Source organism: Salvia hispanica, chromosome 4 (genome assembly GCF_029641045.1).
Source record: "Salvia hispanica isolate PSC_SH4W2 chromosome 4, Shi_PSC_v1, whole genome shotgun sequence".
NCBI classification, from domain to species: Eukaryota; Viridiplantae; Streptophyta; class Magnoliopsida; order Lamiales; family Lamiaceae; genus Salvia; species Salvia hispanica.
The window spans coordinates 33,355,204-33,364,846 of NC_142695.1; the positions used below are offsets into that span (position 1 = coordinate 33,355,204).

The 9,643-nt window shown below is 38.4% G+C and overlaps 2 protein-coding genes across 2 annotated transcripts; both read left to right on the top strand.

Annotated features, from left to right (window-relative positions):
* The first annotated feature begins 426 nt into the window (after window positions 1-426).
* LOC125192088 (protein DETOXIFICATION 19-like) lies at window positions 427-3,173 on the top strand. Its single transcript, XM_048089543.2, has 7 exons — window positions 427-759; window positions 1,396-1,940; window positions 2,033-2,119; window positions 2,198-2,254; window positions 2,326-2,564; window positions 2,643-2,761; window positions 2,919-3,173. The coding sequence occupies exons 1-7, from the start codon at window positions 505-507 to the stop codon at window positions 3,042-3,044; spliced, it is 1,428 nt and encodes a 475-aa protein (XP_047945500.1). The 5' UTR covers window positions 427-504; the 3' UTR covers window positions 3,045-3,173.
* A 3,187-nt stretch (window positions 3,174-6,360) lies between these two features.
* LOC148928491 (uncharacterized) lies at window positions 6,361-8,191 on the top strand. Its single transcript, XM_089056696.1, has 2 exons — window positions 6,361-6,684; window positions 6,836-8,191. The coding sequence occupies exons 1-2, from the start codon at window positions 6,361-6,363 to the stop codon at window positions 8,156-8,158; spliced, it is 1,647 nt and encodes a 548-aa protein (XP_088912822.1). The 3' UTR covers window positions 8,159-8,191.
* The last annotated feature ends 1,452 nt before the right edge of the window (window positions 8,192-9,643 follow it).

Sequence of the window (9,643 nt, forward strand, 5' to 3'; positions counted from 1 at the left end):
AAGTAATTTATAATATCTCATCTTAACGATAGCTGAAGAAAAGAATATATATGTCCTAGAATTGACATTCGAATACAGTTGTAGGCCCCATAAATAAATGGTGCATCAGCCGTGATAATTACTTCCTCAGTCCCATAGAGATTTGTCTCATTTTTTCATTTTGGTCTGTCTCATAAAGTTTGTTCCATTTCATTTAGATTATTTTTAGTAGTAGACATTATATTTCACTAATTCATTTTTACTTATATTTTATTATAAAACTAATATATAAAGTAGGACTCACATTACACTAATTTTTTCAACTCATTTTTCATTACATTTTATAAAATTCGTGCCCAGTCAAAGTGGGACAATCTTTGTGGGATGGACGGAGTAATTTCCTTTTCGTGACTGAAACCTTTAAAATATTACTCCTACTCTACAATTAAAATAAGGCGGTCGTGCATACACGAAAGAACAGTATTAATAGTTGGGAAAGGGATCTCGAGTGGGCAGTTGGACGAAATGGATTCAGCTTCTTCCACGACTCCCCTTCTCGACAGAAACTCTCCGGGGGAGGAGGGGCTGCTGAGCAAGGTTATCGATGTTGCGGAGGCGAAGGAGCAGGTGGTGTTCGCGCTGCCCATGATTCTTACCAACGCCGCCTTCTACTTCATCCCTCTCGTCTCCGTCATGTTCGCCGGCCACCTCGGTGATCTCGAACTCGCCGCCGCTAATCTCGCCAATTCCTGGGCTGCGGTGACCGGTTTCTCTTTCTTGGTTAGTATTACTTTACTTCATTTGACTCCAATTTGTCTTCAATTACTACAAATTTATTTCGTCATCTTATACGACTTTGTCTCAATCTAATCAACTGGATTGGTGGTGTCAGTGATAAAATGTATATTCTATATATCGTACAAACACTTCATCACGTCAATTGTTGGCCTTTTCTGTTGATGTTATTATGTCATTTTTGACATTGACATTTTATGTTGCTGCTCTCTCTGTTCCACTCTAATTGGAGCATTTTCTTTTCAGCACGAGATTTTATATTGTTATTTGGTGAATTAAAGGTAGAGAATAAGTAAGAGAGAGAAAAAATAGAGAGAGAGAGTAATGTTGCTATTTTTAGAAATGTATCATTGAGAGTGGGACACACTAAAAAGGAAGATGTGTTACTTAGAGTGGGAAAAATAGAGTGTCACTATTATTTTGTCATCTGTTGACATTTTTTTATTCCTGATTTGGAGTTTGTACAATATTTAGAGTTTGCATTTGATTACATCCATATGTTAAAGTATGTTAAATTGAAAAAATGAACACATGATTTGAGCTTCAATTCCCTAGATTCTTTACTAGTATCAACAATCATGTTTACCGATCATTTTAGAGAATTACTGTGCTTTGGTGTAGGTTGGGTTGAGTGGTTCCCTTGAAACCCTCTGTGGCCAAGGATTTGGTGCCAAAATGTACAGGATAATGGGAGTTTATCTCCAGACCTCTTGCATTATATCGCTTATCTCCGCTGTCCTCGTGTCTGTTCTGTGGTGGTATTCCGACACTATCCTCATTTTACTACAACAAGATCCTCAAATCGCAAACTCGGCCGGTCTGTATCTCAAGTACTTGATTCCGGGGCTGTTTGCTTATGGATTCTTGCAAAATATGCTTAGGTTTCTTCAGACACAGTCAGTCGTTATCCCACTCGTTGTCTGCTCGGTGGTCCCTCTTGTCCTGCACATTGGTATTGCCTATGCTTTGGTTAATTGGTCCGCCCTCGGATACAAGGGAGCTCCATTGGCAGCTTCCATATCTTTGTGGTTATCATTCTTCATGCTAGCCTGGTACTTGCTTACCGCAAATAAATTCAAATACACGTGGGATGGATTTACTTGGGAGTCTTTAAGTCATATATGGCCAAGCTTGAAGCTTGCTCTGCCTTCTGCAGCAATGGTTTGGTTAGTCGATTTTTCTAGCTTAGAGTATATGTGATTGCTTCGTTTTCCTTTTGTTTCTCTTATGATCGATACTAACATACTATTGAAATCAGTCTGGAATATTGGGCTTTCGAGATTCTTGTTTTATTGGCCGGATTGATGCCAAACCCGGAGGTCACTACTTCGCTCATAGCGATGTGGTAAGTAGTAGTATGATGCGTCAACTTGGTTTATTTGTCTAATTTCAAGGTCGGTACTCATGACTATATATTGATCAGTGTGAACACGGAAGCAATTACGTACATGATTGCTTATGGCCTGAGCGCAGCAGCTAGGTAAGAATAAACAGCCCTAAATTTCTCTGTTTCGTGTAATTTTCCTAGTGCTGAAATTTCTGCTGTTGCAGCACGAGGGTGTCTAACGAGTTGGGCGCTGGACAGCCTGATCGAGCCAGGCAAGCAATGCACGTCACTCTTAAGCTCACTGTTATCCTTGCTCTAGCTGTAGTTTTGGCACTGTCCTTGGGGCATAATCTCTGGGCCAGCGCCTTCACCAGTAGCCCCGTGATAATTCAAGCATTCGCCTCAATGACGCCTTTCCTTGTCTTGTCCATATTGTGTGATTTTGTTCAAGGAATATTATCAGGTTGTGTGTTGTGATTCACCACTAAAGTAGCGATGTTGAGAGATCCGATTAGATTGAAAGATGTTTTTTTGAGTGCAGGGGTAGCACGAGGTTGCGGTTGGCAGCATTTGGTTGTGTATATCAACTTGGGAGGATTCTACTGTATCGGAATGCTTGTCGCCGCTTTTCTTGCATTCAAGACTACACTCCGTGCCAAGGTACGTACGCTTTCTTGCTATGTTTAGAAACGAATAGAAAGGTGCGGACGACCTCTTTTTATCGTCCGCACGGTACACTCATATGAGTTTTTATCATTACTAAAAATTGAAACTTGAACTAAGAAGCATAAAATCTGTTTTTTTTTTTGTGGCACAGGGATTATGGATTGGGTTGATATGTGGTTTGACTGCACAAACAATTGGCCTTTTTCTGCTGTCCAAGTTTACGAAGTGGAAGAAGATAGAGATGGCTCAAGATACATCACTCAAGCCCAATGTGTGACTAATGTAATCTTCTATATTCATATTAATTATGCGATTATTTTTGGATGATGCAATAATTTGCACTTGGCTATGGCCTGGAATATTTAAAATTTTCAACGTAATTTTATAGCTGCATATTTTATGAAAATTATATGCGTATATCATAACTAGTTAAAAATAACTCTAATTATGTTTGTAAATTATAACTCACATCTTCTACACACACTTAACTAGGGGGTGATTCATCAATCAATTTGGTTATAACTGAACCAAATTAATAAGTTAATCGAATTATAAATCATTCCATCCTACAATCAAACTTAAACTGAACTCTGCTTCAATTAATCGATTAACTAATTGGTTTACCGAAAATTATTGAATTCATTCATAAATACATTGGGCCTTTTTTTATAGAATGACCATATGCTTTGCTCAAAAATATACTCCCTTCGTCCTAGAAAGGTTGTCCCAGTTTATTTTCTGCACTCGTTTAGTAAAAATAATAATAAATAGGTAAAGTTGAAAGAGAGTAAAATAAAAGAAAGAATAATGTAGGTAAGACAATTCTCTACATTATTCTCTCTTTTACTTTAATTTCTCTCTACTTTAACTATTTATTATTATTTTTGCAAAACGAGTGTGAAAAAGGAAATTGTACAATCTTTCTGGGACGGAGGGACTAATTATCTTCCTCCTATTTCCTCTCTGCTAGTTTGGGAGAGACAAATAGATGTAAAAGTTCATCTATTGCTCAAGCATGAACATGGATGATTATTATTCACACGAAGAAAAGAAAACAATAATATACAATGAAATGACAAGGTTGAAAAAGAAGAAAAGAAAGAAAGATACTCCATGATATAACACAAAGAGAAAACGAGAAGAGGCAGACGGAAGAGCCATCAGTCAAACTACTAGACTTTGAGGTAAGGAGGCGACGTAACAACTAATTAAGCTACACACATAATTTTTACATACTTACCCTGACAACTAAAAATAGTCTCATTTTGAGACGTGCACAAAAAAATAATCTTATTGTACTTTTTTTTATGCTATCCAAGTTTACAAAGTGAAACAAGATAGAGATGGCTCAAGATACGTCTCTAACCCAAAATGTATAGCTAATATCTTCTATTTTTATACTGTTTATGCAATCATTTTTGGATGATGTATTTCTCACCAAGCTAAAACTTTTGCCACATCTTCATTTTCTTATTTTTCTGTCCTAAACCACAACTCCTACAGTAGCAAGCCTCTTCTGATGTGAATCCGGGTGTCCTAGAGAATAATCGAAGAATCGGATTTGAGGACAAATCCTTTCACAAAGAAGGAGAGGATGATGTGAATCCCGGTATTCACAATAATAGGATGCAACGACATCGAGGGCCATGGGTTGATTGGGGTCCGAAAAGAAGGTGGAGATATGGCAAGGAGCCAAGCCGGATTCGAAGGTCTGACTCAAACCAGAATTTACCTATCAAAATGATGTCCAAATGTTGTTCTAAGACCACCATTATCTTCATCGTCAAAAGAGCTTCGCGTGAGTACCTTACACGCCTCAATCGGAGCTCGGATGAGGAAGTTATGGCCGTTTGACGAAAGTCGCGCAGAGCTACCAAAAATGCCCGGCCACAGAGAAAACGCCCGGGCAAGGCCCCAAAACGCCCGGGCCGGGCGTTTTGCCCGAAAATGCCATTTTTTAAGATTTTAAAGACTATTTTCCCTATTACTTTGGTTTTAGTATAAATACTCTTTTGTAGGGTTTCATTCTCAGCTTTTGAATATTTGTAAGAGACAATTTCTCCATATTTGAGAGCTCACCTTCTTCATCTTTTGAAGACTTATCAAATTCCTTCGGGTTGCATTCGATCTTTTGCCGGGCTAAGGTTGATTGTAAAGGTATGCTTGCTAGTTCTTGTGTTGCTAGTTTGTGGAGCCATTAGGTGTTTGTATGTGAAAGTGCCTTTGGGATTTCTTTCTTGTTCTTCACCTAAATCATAACACTAATCCATCATCTATCCTTTTATCCATTTTTCTTGTTCCATTTCTTGGTTTATCTTGTTTATTCGCTGGGTTTATTTACAAGAACAAGTCCGGGGCAAGTTCACGAGTCTTCAATCTAGAAGATTCACATTATTTGGTATCAAGAGCCATTGGTTGTTGTTCTTGTAAGAAAAAAAAAAAAAAAAAAAAAAAAAAAAAAAAAAAAAAAAAGAGTGAAATTGTTAGAAAATTGTCAAAAAAAAAAGAAAAGAGATATCTCCAAATCTATCCATGGGCATTAGCTATAAACTTGCATATGTGTTGTTGGGTACGTTTATGTGAATGTTACAAAGTTGTAGGCCGAAATTACATCAATTGTTGGGTCTATTGTTGTTGGGTGAAATTGTGCACACAAAGTATTTGTTAATTTGTCCCATTGGCTTAGCTCCCTACTTTCACTAATCTTGTGGCTTCTTGGACTAGTTTTCACTTGCCTAGTTGTGTATCTTGTTTGTGCTATTTGTGCAACCCTTGGGATTACATCACCGAGAGCAAGTGAAGGAGAGTATCTAGCCACTAAATCTCTAAACCTTCCGAGAGACATTGGGTGTGAGTTTGGGGAATTGGGGACATACTTTGTGGGTTGGGAAGTGAGCTCCTCACTAAAGTCTCCATTCTTGGGTGTGTGCGTTGTTTGTGTTATTAACAAAAGGGATGTGTCCCTAGTCCTTTTATCTTCTTTGTAGGTACCGAAAATGTCACCACGTACGAGGATTTCTAAGCACAATTCGCCTAGAAGGGAGGATGGGGACGACATCGCGTCCACATCCGACAACACCCTCAAAGAGATGTTTTCCTCAATCATGAAGGAGATGCGTGATGCGCGGGGAATCATGAATTCTATGCAAGAGGGATTTACGGCATACCATGAGAATATATCCCTCATAAGAGATCGAGTTAGGCATAACCATTCCATAGCACCTAGTGACCGAGAGAGACATGCTAGGATCACCTACAAGTCAAGGTATCACGATGATGGACTTGATAGAGGGAGTAGAAGGGAGCGAGTACCAAAGTTCCATGGAGAGTCTCACTCTAGGAGGATGAGGGATCATGGTCATCATAAAGTGCATGAGTGGTTAATGGATGAGGAAGTCTCAAGTAAATCAAGGGAGAGCTCAAACCCTCGACATTATGGTGGTGACACAAGACGAAGAAGCATCCCACCAAAGAAGATGGACCTATCTCATCCTAGCTATCATACGAAGGTTTCGTCGTGATTGTCATCCAACTTCACTACTTCAAAGGGATTGATTCAAAATAGGTGTGACAACAAAGAGTGTGTCAAGAATATGGTGGATTTTGTTGCCGATGATGAGGAAGAAGAGTCTTCCACGGCCGTACATGAAGAAGGCGCACACCCAACTTTTAATGATAGTGTGTCTAGCATAGTGGAAGCCGAAAAAGAGCGTGAGCCATTAAAAGCCCTTCAAGTCTTGAGCATGAAAATGAAGCCAATTGATATTGCAAAAGTAAATGAGCCTCTAAGGAATGATCAAGAGAGAGAAGAAAATATAGAGTGTGAGAAAAGACAAAAATTGGAGATGCAAAAGCCAAGAGAGAGTGGTGGGGGTGAGTGTCAATCAATGCTTTTAAGAGAGAAAAACCACAAGCATGTGAGAAAAAAAAGATTGCTTGTTAGACTCTAAGATCACCCATGGGAGGGCTCTAAATCACCTTATCCTTTTTGCCCTTGGTGAGAAGAGCGACACTTATTTCACTAACTCTTTCGATTTGTCTTTCATCTTTGATGACTTTGTGATGCAGAAATTGAAAGGTTTGGAATGTGAACCCCGAGTTGAGGAGGCACCGAGTAACTTCTTACCGGTAATGAACTCATGTGAACAAGGCCAAGTTGAACCGCTCCTTATCCAAGGTTCAAGTATTCTAACCTTGACTCGTGCTAAAGATTCAATGAAGCATATAAAGGTTATTAGTGTTGAAAATTCCACGTGGCTTGAAAGTTTTGGCATTGATAATTGGTGTTATATGTGGTGGCATGATCTTGAACTTTTGGGTTCCAAATCTATCTTTGCATTATATGATGACCCTTTCTTGGTAAATTCATACATTGATAGGCATGTCATTGCTCTTATGGATTTTAACTTGAATGTTGGAATGGCTTCCTTGCATACTAAGATGTCTAAGTCTTCTCTTGTTCGTAATTATAAGTTTCATAAATATGTGGATGAGAATAGTAGGACCAAGAGGACTGAAATTGTTGATGACTTTAGAACTTGGTATTCGCTATGTTTTCATTGCAAAATGGTTAGACCCTTCAATGGAATCGGGATGTTCTATGGTCTTTTTGTGAAGGACTTTTCCACTCACATATCTTTTGTGGGTTATGTTGTGATTAAAGTCATAATAATGCATTGTTCTCATGTGTGTGCTCATGTCTTGAAATTGTTAGAGCAATTGCAAGGGACTTATTTCGATAAGTTCCTTATGTTGATTGATGTTATGTTTTACAAGATTCATGTGGTGTTTTACAAGGTTCACATGTCTTGTGTTGAGCATACCCTACATGATATGTGTAATAGTTTTTCTTCACATTCTTCTCATAATAATGATCACTTCTTCAAAGTGTTGGAGTTATTAAGTGTACATCATGTTGACAACCTTGATTCTTTACTTGGTATGATTCCTTGTAAGATTCAAGAAAATGATCTTAAGATGGAGGTATCCTTTGTTCTCATTGCCAAATTTGATTTTGAATGTGATGGTTGGTTCGTTGATTATGATTGTGAGAACCATCTCCTTATTAGTGAAATGTCTTTTTGGTTCCGAAGTGAAATCAACCTCTTGCACGATACTATGATATTTGATTTGGACTCGCTCGATTTTGTAGGTGAACTTAATCGGGATTTGAGGACAAATCCTTCAAAAGAAGGAGGGGATGATGTGAATCCGGGTGTCCTAGAGAATAATCGAAGAACCGGATTTGAGGACAAATCCTTTCACAAAGAAGGAGAGGATGATGTGAATCCGGGTATTCACAATAATAGGATGCAACGACATCGAGGGCCATGGGTTGATTGGGGTCCGAAAAGAAGGTGGAGATATGGCAAGGAGCCAAGCCGGATTTGAAGGTCTGACTCAAACCAGAATTTACCTATCAAAATGATGTCCAAATGTTGTTCTAAGACTACCATTATCTTCATCGTCAAAAGAGCTTCGCGTGAGTACCTTACACGCCTCAATCGGAGCTCGGATGAGGAAGTTATGGCCGTTTGACGAAAGTCGCGCAGAGCTACCAAAAATGCCCGGCCACAGAGAAAACGCCCGGGCAATGCCCCAAAACGCCCGGGCCGGGCGTTTTGCCCGAAAATGCCATTTTTTAAGATTTTAAAGACTATTTTCCCTATTACTTTGGTTTTAGTATAAATACTCTTTTGTAGGGTTTCATTCTCAGCTTTTGAATATTTGTAAGAGACAATTTCTCCATATTTGAGAGCTCACCTTCTTCATCTTTTGAAGACTTATCAAATTCCTTCGGGTTGCATTCGATCTTTTGCCGGGCTAAGGTTGATTGTAAAGGTATGCTTGCTAGTTCTTGTGTTGCTAGTTTGTGGAGCCATTAGGTGTTTGTATGTGAAAGTGCCTTTGGGATTTCTTTCTTGTTCTTCACCTAAATCATAACACTAATCCATCATCTATCCTTTTATCCATTTTTCTTGTTCCATTTCTTGGTTTATCTTGTTTATTCGCTGGGTTTATTTACAAGAACAAGTCCGGGGCAAGTTCATGAGTCTTCAATCTAGAAGATTCACATTATCTTCCCATGCCTCTCTCTCCGCCATAACATTAATTTGCATTTTTTTTTTCCTTTCTAGAATTGAAATACGAGTAAACAACATATAAATTAAAAAGTCTTCGTAGATAACAAAACAGAATTACAACTAGAAATTTTAGTAAAATTAAACCTATTTTTCGATCTTCCTATGGAGTGCACGTAAAAGGTTCTCGTGTACTTGTGTTCCACTTCAGTCATGTTCAACGTATCCTTAGCTTGCGCTTTGTTGTATTGGTAGATTATCACAGTCAAGTTGATGTTATCAAGAGCCTAGCACAAGATTTCCAAAGTTGGGTCGCGTAAGAGTATCCACAAACAATGGTCCGAACTAATGTCCGGACTAGTGGCCAAACTATGGTCCACCACATCAGCATTTCTTAGTCCGAACTAACCTCTTGCAATGGTGCGGACTAGTGTCTGCCCTTTCAATTTTATAATTTAATTTTAATATTTTTGTTTTCAAATAATAAATAGAAAAATATAAAATATAAAAACATAACAAATTAAAAAAAAAACACTTACATTAATTGTAAAAAAAACCTACATTGCTTAATTAAATTTACATTATCATAAAAATATAAACATGATTATAGGAATAAAATATAAACAAAAAAAATCGAATAAAATAAGAAAATACAAGTCAAAATTAAAATCAAAATGTTAGGTATGGGGTTTAAGAGCATCTCCAATGGTCGGCTAGCGATCGGCTAGCCGATTCTTCGCGCTGGCCGATCGGCTAGCCGAACCATTGGAGGCGGCGAGCGGCTAACCGGCGAGCC

Coding starts and splice junctions, on each gene's coding strand:
- LOC125192088 (XM_048089543.2), top strand. CDS start 505: ATGGATTCAGCTTCTTCCACGACTCCCCTTCTCGACAGAAACTCTCCG. Junction 760..1,395: donor TGACCGGTTTCTCTTTCTTG/GTTAGTATTACT, acceptor GCTTTGGTGTAG/GTTGGGTTGAGTGGTTCCCT. Junction 2,565..2,642: donor TGTTCAAGGAATATTATCAG/GTTGTGTGTTGT, acceptor TTTTGAGTGCAG/GGGTAGCACGAGGTTGCGGT.
- LOC148928491 (XM_089056696.1), top strand. CDS start 6,361: ATGGTGGATTTTGTTGCCGATGATGAGGAAGAAGAGTCTTCCACGGCC. Junction 6,685..6,835: donor GAGAGAAAAACCACAAGCAT/GTGAGAAAAAAA, acceptor TTTGTGATGCAG/AAATTGAAAGGTTTGGAATG.